Source organism: Bos javanicus, chromosome 16 (assembly GCF_032452875.1).
Source record: "Bos javanicus breed banteng chromosome 16, ARS-OSU_banteng_1.0, whole genome shotgun sequence".
NCBI lineage: Eukaryota > Metazoa > Chordata > Mammalia > Artiodactyla > Bovidae > Bos > Bos javanicus.
The window spans coordinates 42,910,833-42,937,382 of record NC_083883.1 but is presented as its reverse complement, the minus strand read 5'-3'; the positions used below and the strand labels follow the sequence as shown (position 1 = coordinate 42,937,382).

General features: G+C 49.4%; 1 protein-coding gene across 2 annotated transcripts in view; it reads left to right on the top strand.

The window, feature by feature from the left end:
• DISP3 (dispatched RND transporter family member 3) overlaps positions 1–26,550 on the top strand; it is a 57,912-nt gene that overhangs the window by 879 nt on the left and 30,483 nt on the right. For both annotated transcript variants that reach the window (XM_061382732.1, XM_061382731.1), the window contains exons 2-3: positions 20,045–21,146; positions 22,082–22,301. In XM_061382732.1, the coding sequence (XP_061238716.1) occupies positions 20,048–21,146; positions 22,082–22,301 (1,319 nt within the window). In that variant the 5' untranslated portion in view covers positions 20,045–20,047. The remainder of the gene's footprint in view (positions 1–20,044; positions 21,147–22,081; positions 22,302–26,550) is intronic.

Sequence of the window (26,550 nt, the reverse complement as noted above, 5' to 3'; positions counted from 1 at the left end):
GGCCTGGGAAAGATTCTCGGCGCGAGTGGCGCCCACTCTTGTGAGCCAACCCCGCCGTGGGAGAACTTTTCCCAACTCCCCGGGAGGCCCGCAGCTGGGCTAGGAAGGCGCCTCCGAGGAGCCGTCCTTTCCTCGCCTCCTCTCTGCTGCACGGTTTGGCCCTACGTTCCTCTTGAGACTGGGCGCAGGTCCCGCCCGTAGAGGCCCGGGGTCAGTACCGCGGACAGCGCCTGGAGGCGGCCTTGGAGACTCACAACCCCGTCTCGCGCGCCCACGTGCCACGGACCCAGGCACACACCAACGCAGAGTCCATGCACACACGCACACCGATCTACCCGCAAACCACACACCTATAAACAATCCCCGCACAGATTCATAGTCCACTCACGCAATGTACATCCACCCACACTCCACACAGTCCGCACACACAGGGAAGATTCACCAGCACGTGGACACACACATTTTCTCACAAGCACCAGCAAGCAGAGAAATGTCTTCACTCAGGTCCTGCTGTTTCCGGACATCTAAGCCTCGGACTCCAGATCTCATCTCTGGCTACTCACAGGGATGCCCAGTGATCGCCCCCTCCTGCAGACACAGCCCCCCACCCCTACCCCACAAATGCACACACACCCTTTGGGGGAAAGCAGCAGGTCACAAAGCAAGCCCTCCCCTCCCCCTTCTCCAATGCAGACCTGGTCAGGAACCAGGGTGTCTGCTGAATGGAGGGCGTAACCTGGCCCAGTGGAAGCTGCAGACAGAAGCCCAGCCTTACAGAATCTTGGTACTGGGCTCAGAGTCCATTTTGCTCAGCTCACCACCTTCATGCCTGCTCCCCTTTCTTACTCCAGACAAAGCTCCTGCAACCAAGGTCCACACCCCGTCTCTCTGCATCATTCTTTGTTTGCACTTTCTGTCTCTTTGTTTCCCTGTTCTCTTCCCCTTCCCTATGTTTATCTCCCCCCTCCCCCCACCACTGCCCTCTTTGTCTTTCCCAATTCTTCTTTCCCAGCTGCCTTCACTCTCTCCTTAACTTTCCTGCAGCCTGGGCCTGATCCAGTCAGTCTTTGCTCCAATGTGGAACGGCTGACCCTTAGGGGGAGCTGACTCCATTCTCTAAGTGGACTCCATGCCCCCATACCTCTGACCCTCCTCCCCATGGGGAGTTCTGCTCCCTCCCTGAGGAATCCCCAGAGCCAGACACCCCAGATCCCTCTCAGTCTTCGAGGGGCCAGGATTCTTCAGTTCTGGAATCACAGCAAGTCCCTTAAAATCCAGAAACTGAGCTGAGAGAGGAAGAATCCAAGTGAAGTGGTAGAAGGAGTAGAAATAGGGGGCCAGTCCTAAACTCAGCTTGGCCACAGGCTCCCAGTGCGTCCTTGTGCAAATGCCCTTCTCTGAGCCTTAGGCTTTCCCGTCTATACAAGGATAGGCTGGTTGAGGTGACCTTCAAGCATCCCAGTTTGGCCCTAATAATGTGGGACACTGGTGTTTCTTTGAGTCTCTTGAGTGTGAGTGGGACTGAAAATTATGATTCTAACCCCAGAGTTTATGGTAGTTTTCCCCTTCTTCAGAGCATTCACCACCAGTGAAGGCATCCTGTCTCCTGAGCAACAGATGTTCAGATGACTTCCTTTGTAGGACCAGAGATGTCAAGTAATATTCATGAGGTCACAATATTCAAATGGTCACTGAAGTGCTATTTCCACTGGGCCAGGCATTGCTTCTATGTCACTTTATCCTCTGCATAAACCCCTGGTTCTGCTGGTGGAAGATTAGTGAATGAACGAATAAATGAGTAGAAAAGTCAGGACTAAAACCTGGATTGCCTGACCCTCAGGATCTTGGAATTTTGGTTTAAGCCCTTTTCCCTGATAGTTTTGGAGAAGGAAATGGCAACCCACTCCAATATTCTTGCTCGGGAAATCACATAGACAGAGGAGCCTGGTGGGGCTACAGTCCTTCGGGCCACAAAAGAGTCGGATACAACTTAGTAACTAAACGACAGCCCTCATCCCCTCTTTTCCACTGCCACTCACCTGGTCATTCAAAGGCAGATGGAATTGTCTAAGACCCTTCCTCCCTTAAGGCAGACTCTAGGCTGGTTGCAAATGACCACAGAGACGTGACTGCCTTGCTGAGAGCAGCTCTAGAGGCTGTTCCTGGTGGGTAGAGGCTTGGCCATCAGCTCCAAGTCCCAAAGACGCTACCAAGTAGGCTGGCTGTGGGCAGCCGGCCAGGATCTGCAGCCGGGAGGGAAGATAGTCATCGCTACCATTTGGCTGAGCAACCCTTTCTCACAGCCCCATAAGCTGGGGACTGCAAAAATCACCTTTACAGATGAGCAAAGCAAGATGCTAAAAGATGAGGTGGTTTCCCTAAGGGCAATCAGTAAGCCCACTCTTAGTCATAAAAATAGGCACCCCAAAATGGTGGTGGTGGTGGCAGTCATTGATACTGATGTTATTGGTATTGATAATGTTGTTAGCTCTATGATGACTAGAAACTCTGATTTGGTTATTTGGTCCCTTTTCCCCCTCTCCCCTCTTTTCTCCCACCGGAACCTCTTACACTCTTCCCCCACCCGCGTATGGAGAAGCTGAGGGCTGGGACAGTGAGGCAGGGGTGTCTGATTGCCTGTTACTCTTAGTCAAGGCAGAGGGCTCATTATTTGAAATCTTCCTCCTCTTGCCCACCCTCCCCCAACCTGAGCGTGTCTCCTGCCAGAGAAGCCTGGAGCGGTGTCAGAGTCTGTCAAAACACCCTTCCAAGCTGGGTTCTAAACGCAAAGCCCAGGGAAAATAAATAAAGAGGGCAGTGTTGGCCCAAAATAGAAACACGCACCAACTCACAAATACGCATGTTTTCCAAAAGTCGCATTTCACAGGCAAGACAGTGCGATGCTCGCTCCAGCTGCTCGACTAAGGCTGGAGGCAGGGATGCTGCCAGAACTGGTCCAGGAAAGGTGGCAGAACCTCCCGCAGTGAGCTCAACTCTCTGCCTGGCCATGGGGGAGACCAGACGGCTGCTCCCGCTCCACACCAGCTGGAAGGTAGATGGGTGGGAGGACTGTGATGGATGTGTCTGTGGTAGTCAGGACTCTGGAAATGAGCACCAAACAGGACTGATGGCCTTGCTTCCTCTGCTTTACAGTGGGTGCAGCAGGCTTGTAATAGCAGTCCCGATAATAACTGCCTTTCATTGAGTATCTACTGTGTGCCACATGCTAAGTGTTATACTCGATCTGTCTCAACCTCACAATCATCTCATGGCATATGGATTGTTATCCCCATTTAATATGTGGGGAAACCAAGGTTCAGAGAAGTGAAGAGGTTTGCTTAAGGCCACACAGCTAGAAGGGGCCAACTTGGGGTCAGATTTTCATCTGCGTGAACCAAGAACCCTTATTTTGTCCAGTACCCTGCATTGTTTTAGGGCTTCCCTGGTAGCTCAGCTGGTAAAGAATCCGCCTGCAATGCAGGAGACCCAGTTTGATTCCTGGGTCGAGAAGATCTGCTGGAGAAGGGATAGGCTACCCACTCCAGTATTCTTGGACTTCCCTGGTGGCTCAGCTGGTAAAGAATCTGCCTGCAGTGCAGGAGACCTGTGTTTGATCCCTGGGTTGGAAGATCTCCTGGAGAAGGGAACGACTACCCACTCCAGTATTCTGGCCAGGAAAATGCCATGGATCATAGAGTCCATGGGGTTATAAAGAGTCGGACATGACTGAGCAACTTTGACTTTCTTCCTGCATAGTTTCTGCTATTCATTCAGTATATATTTTTTGTCAAGAAACCCATGAATGTGATGATTTTCAAAAGAGTGTAAATTCCTCTGCCGGTTGGGTTAGGTGTAAGGGTGGAGTTTAGCTTTGGCCATCCTAGGCTTGGTATTCAGGGCTTCTGGACTGGGGCTGGGACTGGGTCTTAACCTTTACATCTTGGATTCTGTCCCCAACCATGAGAACCCAGACCTGTCTGCCTGGGGGATAGGCTCAGGCAGGAGCCCCACTGTGAAGCCTGGACTATGAAAAATGATTTAACTCAAGAGATTAGGGCTGCAAGAGGTGTCTGTAGACAGGAAGTTATTTCAGAGAGGGTTAGTGAATTGCCCAGCATCACACAGCATGTTGGTGGCAGAGCCTGAATCTCAGAATCCCAGGCTTGTGTGCCATGTGGCCAGGCTAGACTCCTTGAGTGTATGGGAAGCACCCAATGAAGGGGGTTGAACAGGTGCAGGCAGTTAACATAACAGTCCCTTCCAAGCACAGAGGTGAGATGTAGCCGGTTTTCACTGCCAAGTCTTCTGCTCCACATACTCCTGATATCAGGACTAACCCTGCTGATTTGCACAGGTGCCTGCATTCATCCACGTGAACAATGGCACGGGAAGGTACAGAATATTTGCCACAAGTTAGGCACTCTGCTGAAAGCTTTGTTGTTGTTTAGTCACTAAGTCATGTCTGACTTTTGCAACCCCATGGACTGTAGCCCTACAGGCTCCTCTGTCCATAGGATTTCCCAGGAAAAAATACTGGAGTAGGTTGCCATTTCCATCTCCAGGGCATCTTCCCAATCCAGGAACTGAACCTGAGGCTTCTGCATTGGCAGGCGGATTCTTTACCTCTGAACCACCAGGGAAACTTATCATGGGCTAATTGATGTAATCCCCACAACAACCCTGGAGGTAGGTATGCTTATTCTGCTTTGCAATTGAAGGACCCAGGCTTGAGAGGTTGACTTACTTGCCCAAAGCCACACAGCTAGGAAAGAGGCAGATGGAGCCCTGCAGAGGCTGCACTAGCTGGTTTATTCTGGTGGTTAGAGGGAGAAGGTTTGAAATCAAAGCCATGGGGAAGGAGAAGCTGATGGGCAGCAGCAGGCTATTTATGTTATACCTCCAGGCCTTGTCATGCTTGCTGGCATTAGTGCTGGCAGAAGCTGCTGCTGCTGCTAAGTCGCTTCAGTCGTGTCCAACTCTATGTGGCCTCATAGACAGCAGCCCACCAGGCTCCCCCATCCCTGGGATTCTCCAGACAAGAACACTGGAGTGGGTTGCCATTTCCTTCTCCAACGCATGAAAGTATAAGTGAAGTCGCTCAGTTGTGTCCGACTCTTAGCGACCCCATGGACGGCAGCTTACCAGGCTCCTCCGTCCATGGGATTTTCCAGGTAAGAGTACTGGAGTGGGTTGCCATTGCCTTCTGCGGCAGAAGCTGAGCCTCTACCAAAACCTGGAAGGAAGAAGCCCAGCAGAGGGTCCTGGGCCCAGCTCCTGGTATGTTAGTGAAGCGGAGGGTCTGGATATGTTTCTCCTTGAACTCAAGGGAAAGAGCCTGCTAGGCTTGTGGAACCCCTGTAGACACCCTTCGTTCTGGCATCCTGCTTTCTCTCCTTGCTCCTCCCTCTGAGGGAAGTAGACTGAGAACCTGGGAAATTTGGAAAGGGCCATGGGGTGGAGATTAGAGTCTTGCTGTATCAGTGAACTTGACCATTGGGAATGAGGAGGTGGTGGGGACAATGGGAAGGATTAGCTTGAATTTAGATGCCAGCAAGTACCATCCAAGTCTCTTATAGGGAGCATTCCTTGGAATTGGGAAATGACGACCTGGGAGACAATGTCCAGAGGCTTAAATCTCCTCTACCAGAAAAAGCCTTCTCCTTAATCCCCCACCCCACAAATGTCTACCTGAGCACCTCACTGTGTGCTAGGCATGCAGAAGTGGAAAAACTTCAGTCTCTGTCCTTGCAGAGCCCACCAGAGTCTCCCAGGCCTGCCCCACACCCCCTGCCTCGACCAGAGGTGATGGGTAAGTGAGAGGTCACTCAGGTTCCCCAGCAGAAGTGGAAGAGGGACCCAAGTGTCCTCTGGGGCTCAGAGAACATGATCCAGGCAAGTGGTCACTTCACAGTGAGAAGGAAATTTCCTCTGAGTGGCATCTGGGTGCCCTCCCCGGCTTGATGTCTTGGTGGGAGAGGGGGCGTGGTAGCGAAAGCTCATTCCCACCCAGCCATCTGCTCGAGGCATCCAGCACACACACTGGCACCTGGATGATGTGTCCTTTGCCAAACCTTGTTAATAGAGGAGACATGACTGCCAGCTGGAAGCCACTCCTGTCATGAAGGAGAATGTGGTGATCTTGTTGTCTCGGGGGAAGGCAGCTTAAATGGGGCTCGGAGTTGGAACGGTTGTAGCAGACTAGTGTTCCTAGGATGTTTGGGGGAGGAGTGTTTCATCCCTGTCTCCCCACGGTATCGGCCTTTGCACTGTCCTGGAGGATTTCTCCTGTTCTTAGTTGGGAGAGTTCTGCAGGGTGATCACCTGGTAATAATGACAATTATAATAATGGCTGACATATTTTGACTGTTTACTGCCTGCCAGGCTTTGGGCTTTGTAGGTATTATCTTAGTGCATCCTCACACCTGCTCTATGAGATGCAGGGCTGCTGCGGCTGCTAAGTCACTTCAGTTGTGTCTGACTCTGTTCGACCCCATAGACGCCAGCCCACTAGGCTCCTCTGTCCCTGGGATTTTCCAGGCAAGAGTACTGTAGTGGGTTGCCATTGCCTTCTCCGGATGCAGGGCTAGGTCTCTTCGATTGTGTCCTACTCTTTGCCACTCTATGGACTGTAACCTGCCAGGCTCCCTTGTCCATGGGATTCTCCAGGCAAGAATACTGGAGAGGGTTGCTGTGCCCTCTTCCCAGGGGATCTTCCCAACCCAGAGATCAAACCCAGGTCTCTTAGGTCTCCTGCATTGGCAGGCGGGTTCTTTACCACTAGTGCCACCTGGGAAGCCCTGCTCTATGAGATAGCTACCATTATTATTCTATTTTAAGGATGAGAACTGTGAAGCATAGAGAGACTAAAGAGATTGCCAGTAAGCCTCAGAGACAGGACTCAAACTGAGGCAAGCTGGACTCAGTACCACGATCATGACCGCCATAAAATGACTGAGGCTCACACTTTGGCCTTGATTTGGGTCCTTGCAGATGAACAGGACTGAAATCAAACTACCTTTTGGATCCTTCAGTAATCTGGGTAGTTTGTACCTGTGGGCTCGGGCTGAGTCCTGGTTGACAGGGTGACATGGATTGACCATTTGCTCCTTGACAGCCAACTCACTGAACGGATCACTTTTCAGAGATCCAGATGCAGGCAACATCTGGCAGACTGGCAGGGTTATTCTGGCTTTCATCCAGAAGTTTCCCCTTTTCATCCCATGTCGATACAGCTGGGACTTGCATCCCTCTGGACATAATCATATGTGCGAACTTTCTGTTTGAAATACTGTTTTCTGGTTTTTAAAACATCATCTTGTGACTTCACAAAGGCAGGATGTTGGTTTTGGTTCTTCTCTGCAATCTGGGCCTGAGAGACATTCAGCTAAGCTAGAGAGAAATCAGGCTTTGATTTCTCAGCAGCCAGAGTTGGGGGGGGGGGGAACCCTTCCTTTCTCCAACCGGAGAAGCTGGGAAGAGGCTGGCTGCAGAAGGGTGTTACAGGTTAGTAGCTGCTGCATGTTCCCTGCAAGGGTTCCTGACTTGGTGACCTGCTCTTCCAGAGGCTTCGAGTGGGTGATTTCAGAGTAACGGAGTTAGGAATTTGTGATGAAGAGGGCTGTGTCAGCTGAGGGCACTCTTGGGCATTAATGAGAGTGAAAATAAATCTGTGGTGGGAAAGTTCCTGGAGCCTTGGGGAGGAAAGGAGTTCAAGACATCCCAGAGTGAAGATAATGATGGTTTAACAGAAAGTCCTTAGCAAGTACCAATAAGTGAGCAAATGAGGATGACAAGTGAATGAATGAATGAGTATGTAAATGTGTTCATGATGAGTGGGGCTGATGGACTTTGACTTCAGCCTGGATTTGGCAGGATCTGACCCCAAGTACTGACAAGGCAAAGAATACTGTTCTTGTCCACTGGAAGACCCTTCAGCTCAGGATTAGGCAGAGGTAGTCTGGCTGAATTCTTGAACCTTGCCCTCTCACTACACACCCCTCCCCCACCCTGTCCTGCAGGACCCTCTGACCCCTGGGCTCCTCTAGTTCCTGGCTGTGGCAAGGCCTGGAACTCAGGAGACTGCAAAGCTGATGCAGGCTGCAGCCCCAGCACCCCCAAAAGTCTGCAGCTCTCTTCACCTTCCCAACTGCTCCCCCAGCCCTGAGCCACCCCCTCTTCTCTGTTATCACAGTTCTGTGTCCTGGCTTTTTGAGGACTCCAAAGTAAGAGAACTAGGAAATAACTAAAATCTCATTTAGTCCAGCCCTCCCATTTTACAGAAAGGCGAACTGAGGCTCTCGAAGGAATAAAGACTAGCCCCAGGTCACGAGTGAATAGGAAACTGAGCCCTATTATTGTGGGAGGATTTGAGGAAGGTTCCTGTGAGAGCTGGGATAACACTGCACCATTGAGTGGGGTTGGAGGGGGACAGAAGGGGCTGGAGATTCTGGGGCTTGGGTGGTTTTGTCAGGTTTTTCCTGGCTCCTGGTGCCAGGAGCAGCAGTTATGAGTTCCTGGGACCTTGAGTCTCCCAAATGTTTCATGGGAGAGGCAGCAGAGTTGGGGAGAGGTGCTACTTGGGGGTCTGCTCTCCTCTTGGACCTTCTGCTCTAGCAGCACATCTCCAGCCCTCCATTCCTGTCTCCACAGGCAGCTGCACCATCATGGCAGGTGGGCTGAGGGCCAGCGTCAGACCCTCCCTTCCCACACTGCCAGGGCCTCTGTTCTGGTCCCAGGTGTGGAGGGTACCAAGTGTACCTCCCTCTCCACTATATGCACTTGAGCTGTCAATCAGCAGGATAGCCAGGAAGCCCTTCCCCTGTGCAGGCACTGAAGGTATATTTCCATCTGGACACCCGAGATGGACACATGGACAGAGGAGCCTGGGGCTACAGCCCCTCGGGTTGCAAATAGTCAGACACATCTAAAGTGACAGCACACGCACCCAAGGTGGTGAAGTTGGGAGTCAGCCCTGGGTGCTTTTTCTCTCCTCCCTTCCCTGGAGCCAGGGTTGTGCCTGTGGCCAGAATGACTCCTGGGGACAGACACTGGGGTGGAAGGTGGGGGGATATGCCCCTGCACCAGTGGAGATTGGGAAGGCTGACTCTAGAACTCTTGAGAGTTTCCAATATGTGAGACTCAAAACCTAAGATAGTGAGATTGGGACTGAGCTTACCAGAAATCAGATTCAAATAACTCCCTTTACTTCTTTTAGCCTTAGTTTTCTTGTTTGCAAATTGGAAATAGTTCCTGAGACGAGAAAACCTGTGTGAAAATCATCTACAAGCTCTAAGTTGCTGCAGAGATGCAGCATCATTCAATCCCTCAGGATGAGAGGATCAAGGTCAGGATCAAGGCTGGGAATGTGAGCGCCCCGGCGGTTGCCAGCATCTCCTTGATGTGCACTTTCATTGGGTGCTGGCCTCCTGGGCTTTCCTCTAGCCCTGGCAGCAGGGGCTAGGGGTGCCCCCAGTGCTCAGAAGGGTAGGTTCCTCCTAAGGTTCCTCACTTTCTTTCTGAGCAATGAGGCTGGGGGTAGAGCCCCTTCCTAGAACTCCATCCCTAACTAGTTGTAGTGTCCCGCATTCCCTGCCATGGGTTTGAGCACTTTGCAGTGTCTGCTTTCTTTCAGGTTTCAATTTACCCTTAAGCTTTTCTTTCATGGTATGGGGCCAAGAAGAGTCTTTGCAGTGTCCCCAGATCCACAGATGAGATCTGGGTGTGTATGGTGAGGGGAAGATGGGGCAGTGGTCTCTGGAGCTTTCCCCAGAGCTAAGAACTGGCAGGTTACCACCTACTATGTCCCAGCGAAGCTGACGGCATCCACCCAGCATATGTTATTTGGCCTTTCCTGCTTCTTGGCTTGATGTTTTATCAGGACCCCACAGTGTGCCCCCACCCAGTTATACATTAACTTCTGAATAGGGATGAAGGGGACCCCCTTCTCCTTTCCCCGTCTCCCCATCTTGGGCAACAGCTAAGAATCAGAGGGTTTAGAGAGCATTTCTCCCTACCCACCATCTGACAGATGGGGGACCACCCAGAGATGTTCAGTGACTTGTTCTAGGTAACGCAGCAGGCTGGTGGCAGGGCAGGTCCCACTGCTGCCCCAGGACCCATCCCCTGCTGATGCCTCCTCCCTTGTCCCTGAGCTTCAGCTCGCAGGAAGCGCTGGCTGGAGCTGGAGAGGAGACACAAGGGGAATTGTTTTACATTTTTGTTAATCGGGTCTCAGAGAGAGAGAAGGGCTCTGAGCTCATCAGCCAGGAAGGAATCCAATTTGGCTTTTATGGCCATGGTTATTGGTTGTATTTTGTGGGGATCTTTTTATTTTTTATTAATCCAGCAGTCTGGGGGCTGGGGAGTGGACTGGTTGCTGGGCCCCTTGGGCCCTCCTGCTTTCTTGGAGTTCCAGGCAGCAGCCAGGGGGAGAGGTGGTGGAAGAAGCAACCTGGACAGTTGGGTCCAGGCATGCAGTGGGGGGTTTTCAGGAACCTTCTGATCCTTCAGGTGAGGGGTGTCTGGGGGCCTGGCTGTATTTCACAGATTCTGTAAATATTGCTGGTTTTATTAAGCTTTTGTGTCTTGTTCTCAGAGATGCAAGACTGCTTGGTGGGTCTGGGCCTTAAAGCCTGAGTTGTGCAGGCAGAACAGAGTGGGGAGGGAGGGACAAGAGTGGGTCAGTGGGTGAGATACTCTGAACAGTGGAGCTCAGTGGCTAAAAGGACAGGCTCTGACTTGGGCCAGCAGAGGCTCAGGTCTCAGCCCGCTCCTGAAAACTGCCTTATAGAGCTGAGGCTGGGTCAGATGAGTCCACAAGCAAAGCACCGGTGCCAGCACACAGCAGCTTGGTGCTGTGCCAGCCCCTTGCACAGGGTCTTCTCTTTTCTTTCTCTGCCTGGCCCCACCAGGAAGAGCTGGATGGCAGACCTGAATGTCATCATTTCTTCCCTCCCAGGGCCAGAGGAAGGGGCACTTTGTTGGAGGACTGAGTCCTGGCCAGAGATCCAGAAGCCTGAGTCCATCCTCAGAGTCAGGGGCAGGCAGGACTAGCCTGAGGAGAGGCTAGTGTGAGCACCAGCAGGGGGAAGGCCAAAGGCAAAGTCATCTGATGGAGGAAGCCACTGGGAACTGGGAGGGTGGCCAAGGCAGCAGGGTATTGCACAGAATAGTCCTGAACCACCTCCAAAAGAATCACATGGGAGGTGGTATAAATGCAGGTTCCTAGGTACCACCCCTGAGCATGATTGATGGGATCTAGTGCCTGGCCCAGGAGTTTGCATTTTAACAAGCCTGCCCGGCTTCTGATCCATATTAAAGCCTGAGGCTGATGTGTGTGTGTGTGCGTGTTAAGACACTTTAGTCGTGTCCAACTCTTTGCAACCCTATGGACCATAGCCCGCCAGGCTCCTCTGTCCATGGGATTCTCCAGGCAAGAATACTAGAGTGGGTTTCCATTTCCTCCTCCAGGGGATCTTCATAATCCAGGCAGGGATTGAACCCTCCTGTTTAGGCAGGCAGATTCTTACCCACTAGCGTCACCTAGGTAGGAGAGCTGATGTAGCAAAGAATAAGAGTCAGTTCTAGCTGACTTGCCAACCTGCCTATGCACATGGGCCGGGTTTGGGGCACTTCTCATCTTTGAGGCTTTTCATGACCGTGACTCAGCAAGCAGGGTGTCACCACCCCATTTTACAGATGAAGAAACTGAGACTTGCCCAAGCCACCCAGCTAGTAGCAGAGGCAGAGTTTGAACTCAGGACTGCTGCTGCCCTTTTTCCCCAAAACCAGGCCCTGGTGCTCTTAGTTCCAGACATCCCTCCTTCTGTTGGGGGACCAGTTCTGTTCCACTGAGCCCACCAGAGACAGAACATGTGGAATGGGGGGAACCTAGGCTGTTGTGACAATTAATGTTGGTTTCTCTGGTGCTGCTATGTTTCCCTGGGTGATATATAGATGAGATCAAAGCTTGTTTGCCTGATATATATCGAGCTGTTGGGCTTACGAGTCAGTGCCCGCAGTTTCCTCACCAGCTGTCAGCCTGGGGAGCCCAGCCGTCCTTCATGTGCTCCATCTTTGCAGCCTGGTCTCTGAGAAATGAGGGGTCTGGACAGGCTCCCACATAGAGCCCCCCTCCCAACCCTCTTCCCTCTCCCACCCCTACCTGGGCTTACAATAAATAAGCCCAGATTTTCTTTGGGGAAGAAGGGGTCACTCTAAGTTTCCTGCCCTCTGCTGGCACATTTAGCCACTGAGGATGGTGTTTCTTGGGGGGCAGGAGGTCTGATGGGGAGTAAGTAGGTACACGTGTTTGCTTCAGCTGCAGCTGCAAAGCCAGACTTCCTCAGGGCTGGGGCAGGGAGGATGGGAGTAGTAGATTTAGGGTCTTCTTGGGGGAGAGGCTCAGAAAGTCACCCAGCCACACTCTTCTGTGGATTTGGAGAGCTCTGGAGAACAGAGCTTCTTTACTAGCTCTGTTCCCATTTTTGTCTGAGATTCTGGGTAGGACTTGGGGCTTCTTGAGAGAAGTTTCTAGGAGGGTTGTAGGATGCAGATGCTACAGTGGGGCTCCCTGCTTCACTCACACTTACCCTCTAGGGAAATTATATTAGTGAGTGCTCTTCCAGAGAAGCAGAACCAATAGGATGTAGATTAAGTAATTAGGTAGGTAGGTAGTATTAGTTGCTTAGTCATATCCGACTCTTTGCGACCCCATGGACAACAGCCTGCCAGACTCCTCTGTCCATGGAGTTTTCCAGGCAGGAATACTGGCATGGGTTGCCATTCCCTTCTCCAGGGAATCTTCCCTACCTAGGGATTGAACGTGGGTCTCCTGCATTGCAGGCAGATTCTTTAACATCTGAGCCACCAGGGAAGCCCCGGTAGGTAGGTAGGTAGGTAGATAGAGGGATAGAGAAGTTGAGACTTCAAGGTCTGCAGTTGGCAAGCTGGGACCCAGGAGAGCTGATGCTGTAGTTCCAGTCTGTGTCCAAAGGTCTGAGAGCTAGGACAGCTGGTGATGTAACCTCCCATCTGAAAGCCAACAGACTAGAGACCCAGGAGGAGCCAGTGTTTCAGTCTGAGTCTGAAGGCTGGAAAAGATCAATGTCCCAGCTCAGGCAGTCAGCAGGGAGCATTCCCTTTCACTTAGCCCTTTTGTTCCATTCAGGTCTTCAACTGATTGGATATGGCCCACCCGTGTTAGGGAGGATCATCTGCTTTACACAGTCTGTACATTCAGAATCATGTTTGGTCAGATGCATGGCATCCCATGGGGTTTCCCAGGTGGTGCTAGTGGTAAAGAACCTGCCTGCCAATGCAGGAGACATAAGAGACATGGGTTTGATTGCTGGGTCGGGAAGATCCCCTGGAGGAGGGCATAGCAACACACTCCAGTATTCATGCCTGGAGAATCCCATGGACAGAGGAGCCTGGTGGGCTACAGCCCATGGGGTCTCAAAGGACTTGAAGCAACACGGCTGAAGCGACTTAGCACGGACGCGCTGGCATCCCATGGCCCAGTCAAGCTGACATACAAAATTAACTGTCACACCCATGCTTTCCTTGAAGGGAAGGCCAGGCTTCCAAGACTGCTGGAGCCTTCCTTTGCATCATGCCCTGAGCTGCCTGAAACCTACCAAAGGGTGAATTGCTGAGACCTGTGTGATTTCAGGTCTTATGGGGATGCTGCTGCTGCTGCTACTGCTGCTAAGTTGCTTCAGTCATGTCTGACTCTGTGCGGCCCCATAGATGGCAGCCCACCAGGCTCCCCCATCCCTGGGATTCTCCAGGCAAGAATACTGGAGTGGGTTGCCATTTCCTTCTCCAATGCATGAAAGTGAAAAGTGAAAGTGAAGTCGCTCAGTTGTGTCCAACTCTTAGCGACCCCATGGACTGCAGCCTACCAGGCTCCTCCGTCCATGGGATTTTCCAGGCAAGAGTACTGGAGTGGGGTGCCATTGCCTTCTCCGGGGATGCTGCAGTCTTGCTAAAAGGCAATGGGTTTCTTCAGTGAGAACCAACACCTCAGTTCTCAAGGAACTCCAAGAATGCTTGGAATGGTAAACAGAACACAGGCTTTAGGATTGGTAGACCTGAGGTTCAAATGCTAGTTCCACCCCTTATTAAGCTGTGTGACCACAAGACAGTCACTTAACCTCTATGATTGTTTATTACTCTGTAAAATGGGGAACTTATAAAGCCTCCCCTGCGGGGCTGATATATGAGAGGGTGTTTGCACACAGTAGATGCACAGCTAATTATGTTAGGCTTCTCTTCCTGGGTGTCAGTTTCTGTATTGAGCTAGTTGGACTTTCAGCTTCACCCCATCTGTGTGATTCTGATGCAGTTCTGCCACCGTGTCTGCAGTGTATCTGCAGCCTCCCTGCCTGAGATGGAGTATCCTGGTCTCCGAGAAGAATTTGGAATTCTGGATGGCAGGCACATAGCTGGGGCACATAGAAAGTGGCAGACTCTCAGAAGCTGGGGTATTAGGATTTAGGATAGTGGCACCAAGGAGGGACCAAGTCCTCCTCTTTCCTTTCATCTCTTTCCCACCCAGATGAGCTGAATTCACCAAAGGGGAGATCCATAACCAGGGAGTGGAGAAGGGTACAATATCCCCACTTCAGCACATCGGGAGAAAACGGAGCTGTTCGACTCAAAATACTTCATTTTGAATTTCTGCCTGAATCTCTCAGCCCAAGAGTAAGAGAATCAAAGACCCAGGATGTTTTCAAGGACCAGGGAGGCAAAACACCCTGAGACAAGAAGAAAAAGCTGATTAGCTCCTAATTGCCGTTAAATTATATATACATATATGTGTTTTAAGCCGAATCTGCATGGCTAATGTGATTTTTTGATTACATTTTAATAGTCTGGCTGGGATGGGGGAATGATGAAGGAAGGGTTCTGTCACCCTTCACCATAAGGAGGGAAGTTGTAAACAGGGATATAGGAAGGCTCGGGGGTGGGTCCACATCCCTGGGATCCTTTCTGGAGAATAGCAGGGCCCAGTATGGGGCTGGGGGTGTCTTTGAGGCAATACTGCTTCCCACCCTAAGTCCCATTCTGTCCGAATGGGGAAGTCCATCTGCCTTGTGACTTGACAAATGCCTCTTTCCTAGACCTTAAAAATAGCTTCCCTGTATTGGCTCTGTGGGTCCCCATGTCATCTTCCCCAGGCCTAGTTGTTCCCTAGGACTGCCCAGTAATGACTTTTAAAATCTTAAAAGAAAAAGAAATATAACCTTGGATAAGACTGTTTGCTGGGCTTCATTTCTAAGCTGTGAAATGAAGTAGTTGGACCAGTGCTCTGAAGCCTTCTGGGTCTGATAAGCCAGGATCTCCTTCCTGGTCATTTTAAAGACCCCCCAACCCCCACCGCCACCCCCCCCCCCAGTCCATCTCAGGGGAACAGAAGACTCCACAGTGACTCACTCACTGGGCATTTACCACCTCCCGCTCTCCCTAGGTCCTTCTGCTTTCTAACCAGGGTCTCTCTTGCTGCAATACTCCCTGTTTCTTTTTGGAGGACAGAGCCCCACCTCCTCCGATGCCTATTATAGTAACTCCTCAAAGAGTTGAAGGCTGTTAGCAAAATCCCTTCTACACACATACATACATGTCCTATTTTAAACATGTTTTTAAATAACATTTATAATTCTAAAAGGAAGGCTGTACCTGATCATTGTAGAAATATTGGAAAGAGACAAGTATAAAGAAGAAAATAAAAATCACTCATAATTCTCCTAGTCAGAGATAATCACTATTAATGGGTTCTTTAAAATGCATATATATGTAGTTTTTTTTTTTTTTTTTTCCTGTTATAAAATTGGGATTAGGCTGCAAATGTGGCCTTGGCTTGCCTCAGGCTTGGCCCTTGAAACTGGGCCAGGTTCTTTTTCTCCTAGGCCCCACCCACCCACCCCCACCCCGCCACTAGTGTCTGCTGTTCCCCTTTAGGTGGCTGTCTCATTTGCCTTTCCCAAGAGGAGGGAGACCATGTTCCATGGATGTGTCCACCTTGGTTCATGAGATCCCAGGAGTCCCAGAATTTAATTCTGACTATCTCTGAGTGTGTGTGAGTGTGTGTGACAGACACAGATGGAAAGGGAGGGAGAAAGCACACACGCAGGTCGCTGAGCAGGAACACCCTAATGGGAGATCATACAGGCTGGATCACAGTCCCCGGTGATCACAGTCCGACTTCAGGCTCTTTGTCTGAGCCAGTGACAAATATCAAAGAAGCCATCCTTATCTCCTTTCCACAGAGCAGCTGGAGCTCTTCACTAAGCTAATCAATTCCCATCATTTGAAAAAGGAAAACAAATTTGTGATTTGTTGCCCATCCTGGGAGCGGGTGCTGAGAACAGGGTGGTCAGCTGAGGCATTAGTGTCAGACCCCAGCTGCTAGCTGGGTTGGTGGAGACTCTCAGATTGTACCCATCCCCCCTTGGCCTGCAGACTCGGGCTTCTCAGAGAGTCTGGGGGTGTCACAGCTGGAGGGACCTGGGCTTTTACCATTCCACTGCCAGATGGGGGAGACAATATCTCCCATATCCCAGATGGGGGAGACAGGGCACCAAGAGGTGGCCGGGACCAGGGCCACATGGAAAGTTGGAGGCTGAGCTGGGTCTGGAGCCATGTGTGGTATCCCACATGGCAGTTTTTCTTTTCAGGAGTAGACTGGGAAGGAGGGCATGGAAGTGGATGGGGGGAGGGGAGTGACAGTAAAAGAAGCCATCAGGTCTACTTCCTGCTCATCTGTCTCATCCTCTCCAGGATCCTTCACACCCAAGACAGAAGAAACCACACTCTCTGGCCTATGTTTATATTATTTGGTATCTGACTGTCCTCTGTCCAAGGAGAATCCAGGCGGTATTTCTACCTAATATCTAACCCAGATGCTTCTGCTGCTTCTGAGATTCGCTTTCCTTCTTTCATTTAACAAATACCCGCGAACTACTGACACACACCCCGGCCCCCAGGCAGGAGTATTTTAGACCATGGGAACCCAGCAGGGAACACAACAGTCAAGTCCCTGCTCCCTTGGAATTTATGTCTACTGGGCTATGGGGCTCTCACTGGGAGACCAAATGGCTGTGCTTAATTTTCTGATCACTTAAATCTAGCAAGCACAGACTGCAGGACACAAAGTCATGTGGGACAGATTTCCATTGCAATTGTTCACTTATTATTGCTATGGAACAGCTAACCCAAAACCTAGTGATGTATGGCAGCTGACATACTATGTTCATGGATACTGTGGGCCAGAATAGAGCACAGGAGAGGGTGGCTTAGCTCAACTCCACAGTTCCCGAGTCTCAACTGGGACAACTAGAAGGTTGGGTATTACTTGGTGGCTAGGGGCCCAGAATCACTGGAGACATTTTCACTCATATCTGGTAGTTGATGATGGCTGTCAACTAGGTTGTCAGCAGGAGCTCCTATGTGTAGTCTCTGCATGGGCTAGTTTGGGCTTCCTTACAGCATGGTGGCTAGGTTCCAGGGATGAATGTCCCAAGAAAGCCAGGTGGAAGCTGCATCTCCATTTTAACCCAGCCTCAGAAGTCACAGAGCATCTAGATTCAAGGGAAGGAATGAAGATATAACTTCTTGGTGGGATAAGTCTTATTACAGTCACATCATGAGAACATTGAGATGGGAGACATTGTCGTGGCCATCTTTGGCAAATACAATGGACCACATGGATGTTTTAGGAGTCCAAAGCCTTTTGTGAGGAAGCAGAGTGTAAAAGAACAGTGGCTATCATTTCTCAAGCACTTATACCTCCTAGGCACTATGGTCAGCCTGCTGTTTATATCATCAAGCAACCTCTGTGGTGAGTACTGTTAGCCTTGTCTTGCAGATGGAAAAACTGAAGCTCAGAAATATACTGCCTGCCTTAAGTCATACAACTGGGATTTGCATCCAAGTCTGTCTGCCTCCCAAATCATGACCTTTACCACTGCTACAGTGCCTCTCCCTGCCTGTCCTTGAGTAAATTTTTATCCCAGAAGTGTGGTGAGAAGCTTGGACACATATCTTGGAAGGGGTTGGGGTGGCTAGTGTTCAGATCTGGGAAGTCTTCTTGGCAGAGGTGACACTTGAACAAGGTCTTGAAAGATGTTTTAAACTTGGACTTCTGGGGCAGAAAGTAGCATTCCTGGTGAGGTAACAATGGGCTAGCAGGATCATTCAGGGAGTGCTGACATGACCCAGAATCCTGGTCTTAGACCTACTTACATGCCAACACATTGAAAACTGTACCTTGGGTAAGGGTCTGGGGGCCAGTGGATGGATTTAGTCCCCAGAAAAAATGCAAGCATCCAGTGTCCCTCTCCACTATACTACCATCAACTTCCTCCTTCAGCAGTTAGGGATGGAGTGGAGGCTCCCACACACAACCCCCACCTCCATGTGCAGATTTGTGTTTGCCCTTTGGAGATGGGGTGAGCCTGAGCTGCCTCTGGTTTACTCCCACGAGTTTCTGCTGATGCAAACTGAGCCTCAGAGCAGGTACCATCCCCTCAGGAGGCTAGGTTTAGGGTGTCAGAAATGAGAAATTTAATTATTGCATCCGTAGGAATCTCTAATATTTCTGGAGCAGTTCCTGCCCCTTCCAGTCTCTCTCCCTTTCAAGTCTTCCTCTCTCATCCACACTTGGCACCCTCTCCCTCACTCTTCTGTTTTTCTCTTCCTTTATTTCCCTATTTGCATCTATCTCCAACCCCTGCCCCCTAACTCCACTCTCCTGTCTCCTGTTTTCAATTTTCTCTGTCTCTCATCTCTCCCAGATCCTGTCTGTCTTTCTCTCTCTGTTTCCTTCCTTCCCCTCGCCCTCTCTTCTTCACTTTCTTTGGGATGATGGCAGCCTGTTCTCTTCCCGGACAGACCGTCTAATTGAAATGGAGCATTCTAGAGAATGTTAATAGGAAAAGCAGCATTAATTAGCCAATGCTGGCATAATTAGCTTCCTTCTCTCACTGCCTGGCGTCTAACTAGATAATGAGTCTCTTTCCGTCCAAACAGAGGGCAGGCAGGACAAGGGGGCAGGCCATACCTGAGGATACCGGGGGGCCTCCTGCCTTTGGGCCACCCTGCTGGAGTCCTCAGACTGCCCTCTCCTGCCAGGCCCTCCTGCGGCTTGTGCCCACATCTTGGGGAGACAGATGCCCGGCCTCTGTCTGTGCCCAAAGTTTTGACGTCCCTGGAGTTGCATATTAAGTGGTCTGAGCCCGACAAACAGTGGCTGCAGCTGCAGCATCCCAAAGAGGGGGTGGGGAGTATTGAGAGTTCTTGAGGACTATGACAGGCATCTAGTGCTGTCAGAGCCACGTGGGCAATGGCTGAGCACATTACAGTCCCCAGAGAGGAGCAAAGAAATGTATTCATGTGGTATATGATAACAAACAAACCACACAGACTGCAGGGTGCTTCCTCCCTAGACCTTCCCCACAATCGTGTGAGGCAGAAGCGGCCACCTGTGCTTAATAGACAAAAACTCTGAGGCTCACTCCCTTGCCAGTGTTCACACTACCAGGACCCAAACAAGGGTCCAGTTCCAGAGAGCGTGTTCTTTCCCTTCTACCCTGATACTTTTGGACAACTTTGTAGTTGCTCGTTAAATAAAAGTGATTGCGACGAAGTCACATCTCACATTGGCTTTGAGTTCTAAAATCAGAGAATGCAGCAAAAATTGGGAAATCATGCATAATCAAAATTCCCCTCGAATATCCCTTTCTTGTGGAGGAATATCTCTTCTGTTTGCAACTGGGCACTGATTCTCCTTTTTCAGTGGCCTTGAAAGCCCTATCTAGTTGGGAGCTGTGACGGGCAAAGAAAAAGGATTTTTTCTTTCTGTTTTGTACACATGTGGTTGAATTCAGTTAAGTGCAGCTAAGTGCCTGTTTGATGCGATTCCATTGTAGGATCTGTCTTGGTTATGAGTGGGCAAGGTTAACACTCGGGGTGGGCGACTGCAGCTATGGGAGCACCATCCTCTCCTTCTCTGTAGCCTGCTCACCCTCTCCCTCTCCTGTAGGCTATGGACTCAGAGGATGACCCCTTGCTGCAAGATGTGTGGCTAGAGGAGGAGCAGGAAGAGGAGGAGGAAACAATGGGTGAGGCCTTTAGGAGGGGCCAGAAGAAGCTGGGGCCCCACGCTGGAGCAGGGAGGCAGTGTTGCTGGCGGCGCTGGACCTTGCCGTCCCGGCCCCCAGCCTCGGGCTTCTGGAGTACCCTGGGCTGGGCCTTCACCAATCCGTGCTGTGCAGGGCTGGTGCTCTTTCTGGGCTGCAGCATCCCCATGGCCTTGTCAGCCTTCATGTTCCTCTACTACCCGCCACTGGACATTGACATCTCCTACAATGCCTTTGAGATCCGCAACCATGAGGCCTCCCAGCGTTTTGACGCCCTCGCGCTGGCGCTCAAATCCCAGTTTGGGTCCTGGGGGCGCAACCGACGCGACCTGGCCGACTTCACTTCTGAGACACTTCAGCGCCTCATCACAGAGCAGTTGCAGCAGCTACATCTAGGGAACCGCTCGCGGCCGGCCGCCCGCGGCCCACACACGGTGGTCGCTGTAGCTACACAGAACGGCTTGTTGTGGGACACCGCCACCGCCCAGAAGCCAACAGCCAATCGAAGCGGGCGTCTACGGCGAGAGGCTCCACCCCTGGAGAGGCCGGCAGCCAACCAGAGTGAAGCCCCGATAAACCTAGGGCCAGACAAGAGTGGGCGGCGTCCACCCAGTTCCCCGCCCCCCACAGCAGCCACGGCCAATCAGAGCCGTGCCCGCCGTGGCGCCTCGCGCTGGGACTACTCACGCTCCTATGTGAGCGCCAACACCCAGACGCATGCGCACTGGCGCATCGAGCTCATCTTCCTGGCACGTGGCGACGCCGAGCGCAACATTTTCACGAGTGAGCGGCTGGTCACAATCCACGAGATTGAGCGCAAGATCATGGATCACCCGGGCTTCCGGGAGTTCTGCTGGAAGCCCCATGAAGTGCTCAAGGACCTGCCGCTCGGCTCCTACTCTTACTGCTCCCCGCCCAGCTCACTCATGACTTACTTCTTCCCCACTGAGAGGGGTGGCAAGATTTACTATGATGGCATGGGCCAGGACCTGGCCGACATCCGGGGTGAGCAGCCCTAGGTGGGCTGGGGTGGGGCCTATAGGGACCTGGTCTGAAGGACCCTGGAGGCGGGGCTTGTGAGGGGTGGAGACTGAGAATAGGTGGGGCTTGGGATGAAGGGGCATGGTTAATAAGGTGGGGGCGGGGCTTGGAGGTTAAAGAAGGCTTGACTCTGCAGTACTCTCCAGGTTGGTAAGAGGATGGAGTTGGAATTGGCTGTGAAGTGGAGTCAGGCTGGAGCTGAGTGCTGGGCAGGCCTGCAGGCCATTTATTGAAGAAAGGCAGGGAGAGGGTTGGGTGTGAGATGGGATCTGAGAGAGGCAAGGAAGGAGGTGCATACCTAGATTGATGGAGATTGGGAGTTACGCTATGCCCAGAGTTAGATAAAGCTTGGGCTGGGGCTGGGGCATGACGTTGGTTAGAGGGGAGCTGGCATGTGGTTACAGAGCACTGGGCATTTGGAGAGAGGCTGAGGTTGCAGGAAGATCAAGGTGGATTCGTTTGAGGTACATTAGGGATGAGAGTTGAGAAAGGATGGGGAGGGGACAGAGGCTGGCTGTGGGGGCAGAGCTTCGATATGTCTTTTAAGGGGGACATGGCAGGGTTCTAAGTAGATGAAGGTGGGACTGGGATGGGAAGGAGTTACAGGACTGCAGAGACTGAGCATTGGTATTAGGTGAAGTTCAAGCCAAAATGAAGGTGTAAACTTAGTGGGAGCCGCCTGAGCAGATCTTGGGGGGCTGCTCTTTTTGGGCAGCAGTGATTTCTCTAAACCATCCCTCTGTCCTGTTAGAGACAGTTGGAGGCAGCCCAAGCTGGGACAGTTTTCCATTTCCTTAAAAAGGGGGTGAGATGTTCAGGAGGGCAGGATGACCCTGATGGAAGGTTTGTGGGAGCTGACTTACTGAGCTCCTTGGACCTCTTGACCCCTGCCCCTGCAGGCTCCCTAGAGCTGGCCATGACTCACCCAGAGTTCTACTGGTACGTGGACGAGGGCCTCTCCGCAGAAAACCTCAAGAGCTCCCTCCTACGCAGCGAGATCCTCTTTGGAGCACCCCTGCCCAACTACTACTCTGTGGACGATCGCTGGGAGGAGCAGCGGGCTAAGTTTCAGAGCTTTGTGGTCACCTATGTGGCCATGCTGGCCAAGCAGTCCACTAGGTAGGCAGTCCAGCTGCATCTGATGTGTGCCTGTCCTTGTTTGAACCAGGAAAGGGCTGTATTAAGGTAGGGAATTGGTTTCCAGGTGGTTCTTTCTCATACATCCCAGATCCCCTTCTGCAACCTTTTCCCTGGAAGCCTTTATTTTCAAATCAGAGGCAGAGCCAGATACATCCTCATCATCACTCTGACAGATGAAAGGACGCTTTTCTTGATCAGTGCTAATGGTTAGTGAACATGACAGCTTTGGAGAACTTCTGCCCTGGAGGTCTTGGGTATTGATTTTCTCCTGCAATGGTGCTAGAAGGCTTTCTGGAAGGAGTATTAACCAGGGAGTAAGGAGTTCCTCTCTGCCTTTACTATCCAAGGAGATAGAGGGCAAGTCACTTCACTTCTCTGGGCCTCTGTTACTGCTAAAATGGGAATGATGAGTCCTGCTACCCTTCTGCGGTCATTAGAAGGAGATGAGTTAAGAGATGTGACAGAGATTTTGGGCAGTAGGTGCTCTGATTGTCTTCCAGTCCTTGGGATGTGTGTCTGAGAAACAACTGGGCCCCTGCCCACCAGGTAAAATCATTTGATAGTTCATCTGTCAGTCCTGTGGGGTAATAACTCCAATGCCTTTCAGTCTCTTGCCCTGACAAGTCAACCCCTGGCACAGGAGGAATCATTCTGTCTGAAAGACCCTCGTTCCTTTATTGAACAGCTACTGTAATAATCAAAGCTAACATTTATTGTGCTTGCCCCATGCCACATACTGTCCTAAGTCATTTATACACACCATCTAACTTAATTCTTACACCATACTGACGAGAGAGGAGCTGTTAGGATTTTCTCCATCCTATAGATGAGGAAACTGAGGCACAGTACAATTAAGTAAACTGTCAAAAGTTTTGAGGCTCATCAGTGGTGGAATGGGATTAAAATCCAGGGTTTCTAATGCAGTGCCCTAGCGCTATGTGTTTTTACAGCAGTTGCTGTACTGAGTCTTCTTGCAGCTGTGCTTCATTGCCAGGCAAACCCCTGTTCATCTACTAAGATCCAACCTGGCTATTTTTTTACTTGAGATTGCATTAAATTATCACCATACCCATTTCCACAGACTCTTTGCTTCTCCATAAGACAGGCACAGGCTTTGTAGTAAAATATATCTGGGGTCAGATCCCAGTTACTCCACCTAGATGGGAGTTTCAACGGGCTGTTTCACCTCTCTGAGCCTCAATTTCGTCATAGTGCTTGTCACTCTGTATTTTACTTTTTTAATTCCTTGTCATTCAAAGTGCAAGTCGAATTAGCATTAACATCACCTGGAGACTTGTTAAAAATGTAGAATATCAAGGCTTTTCCCAGACCTATAGAGTTTGCAGGTGACTTATTTGGATATATAAGTCTGAAAAAGTTCTGGTTTAATTATTTCTCAGTAGAGTGTGAGTTTGTTGAGGACTGGGATTGTTACTGCTTCCTTTTCTGTAGGCGTAGCCCCTAGCACAGTACCTCTTTGTCTGAGGAATGAATGGGTGGCTGGCTGGATGGAGGTACCTTAGGGAATGGTCCTTGGCTGGGTTGGGAATCTGGGAAGGGCTGGCAGTTAACTTCTGCTTAATACATTCAGCTGCTGAGACAAAACCCCTGTCCTGGGTTAAAAAAAAACAATTCTCTTTCCCTTACCATCCCCCTAGAGCTTCATAGGAATGGTGATAACCAGGGCCTCTGTAGTCTTGACGTTAATGCCTTTAGATCAATAAAATCTTTTTTTTTTTTTAATCAGTCTATTACTTGTTACCTGAGAAATGACAACATACATCTTGACTTATTACAAAGAATACTACAAATTATCACTTTTACTGCTTCTCTGATAATACCAGAATCTTAGAACTCATTCATTGCATTTATACCCCTTCAGTCTTTTGCCTTATTGTTACATGCATTTTAATTCTATATACATTTTAAACCTCATAAGACATTACATTTTTATTTTACTCAGTCAGAATCCATATTTACTCACATATTTATGTTTTCTGTTGCTCTTCATTACTTTCTACAATTTCATGTTTCCCTCTGGGATCATTTTTCTTGTATCTGAAGAATTCTCTTTAGTATTTTTTTTTTAGTGCAGGTTTGCTAGTGATAAATTCTCTGTTTGTCTAGAAGGCATCTTTATTTTACTTTCATTTTTGAAATATATTTCTTCTGGTATAGAATTTACAGTTATTTTCTTTAATACTTTAAAAGATATCAGTCCATTGTGTTTTGACTTTCATCATTTTGGAGGGGGGGAGTCAGCTGTAAATCTTTTTGTTGCCCCTTTGAACAATTGTCTTTTTTTTCCCCTGGCTACTTTTAAGATTTCTCTTTGTTTTTGGTTTCAACAATCTTACTACTGTATTTTGATACGGTTTTCTTTGTATTTGTTCTGCTTGAGGTGCACAGACCTTGAATCTGCTGGTATATAACTCATCACTTTTAGGAATTTCTGGGCTATTATGACTTCAAATATTGCTTCTACCCCATTCTCTGTCCTATCTCCTTTAAGGATTCTAACTACATAAATGTTAGATATTTTCAAAGTCTCATGTGTTTTCTTTTATTTATGACTATGATAATAAAATATGGGAGCTGGAAAGATAAGCTGAAGAGTCTGGGTAATCAGCATGCTGCTCTCTTCATTTTAAAAATTTAATTAAAAATTTTTAATATAATTTTAAAAGTTACACTCCATGTACAGTTATTGCAAAATATTGGCTATATTACCCATGCTGTATAATACATTCCTATAGCTTATCTTATATGAGTCCCATATGTTCTCAGGTTTTTCTTTGCTTTGCATGTTTTGGTTTAGATATTCCAATTCACTGATCCTGTCTTCCGTTGTATCTAATTTGATGTTTAATATCTCTTGAGATTTCAAAGTTAATGTTTTTCTGTTGAGGATTTCCAGTAATTCTTTATTATAGATCTAAATCCTTGGTGAAATTTTTCACCATTTAATTTATTTGGTGCATATTCTCCTCTGTGTTCTGAAGCATATTAAGTTAGATTATTATGGATGAAAGTAAAAGTAGCTCAGTCACGTCCAACTCTTTGCAACCCCATGGACTATACAGTCCATGGAATTCTCCAGGCCAGAATACTGGAGTATTCCCTTCTCTGGGGGATCTTCCCAACCCAGGGATTGAACCCAGGTCTCCCACATTGCAGACCAATTCTTTACCAGCTTAGGTTATTATGGATATCTTTTGGTTTTTTCCCTGTGGTCTGTTCTTTCACTTGGTTTTTGGTCATGTGGTCTTGCCTGTGGGTATGCCTGGTAATTTTTACTGAGTAATGAATATTGTATGTAAAAACATAGAGGTCCAGATGATGTTATTTCTTCCAGAGAAAGTTTATCTTTCCCTCCACTAGGCAGATGGTGTTGTGGCTGATCACCTTAAACAAACAGCAGATACACAGAGTTGAGGCTGGTTTGTAGTCCTGAAAAGTCACAGCCTACCTCTAGTTTGCCCTTGGTTCTCTAGGATTTTCACCTGAGAGCCTAGTGTATTCTGCAGAGCCCATTTCCCCTGACATGTTCCAAACCCTAAGCTTTGTCTCTCAAAAGAGCTAAAAATATCTCTTCTCTGGTTTTTCTGAGGCTTTCTGCTTAAGTTTGTAGCCTCATACTCTAGACTGCCCCAGTATTTGGCAGAAGTGCTGCAGAAGAAACTGGTTTTATGCTTTGCTGGTCTGCAAGTCTCTACCCACAGCTCTGCTAGTTTTTCTGACTCCCTGCTTAGATTTTCAGCCTCCTGCCTGTGTTCAGAATTAGCAGATACCTCCAGGGTAAACACAGCTGTAGAAGGGAAGCTTATCTTTTGTAGGTTCTTCCCTTTCTAGAGTCTCAGCTCTCTAGTTTCATTGCTTCAGGAAATCTCTAATATCATCAAATAGATGATTTCTCAGTTTTATTTGATTTCTTAGTAGTTCTAAGCAGGAATATTGGTCTTGCATGAGCTATTTCTTTCTACTCAAGAGTAGAAGTTTGGGCCTATGTCTTTTTATAGCTGGAAACTAAAAGAGGACCTAGAACCTAGAAAGTGTTCTATAAATGCTATACAAATGAATGAATGAATGAACAATTGACCAAACTTTCAGTTTTCTATTCTAATGAAAGCTCAATTAACCCTTTGTTGAATTTAATTCAAAAAAGTAGTCAATCCAAAGATCTTTTCTACATTTTTTTAAGTGTCCTGTTTGACTTTTTAAAACAGCT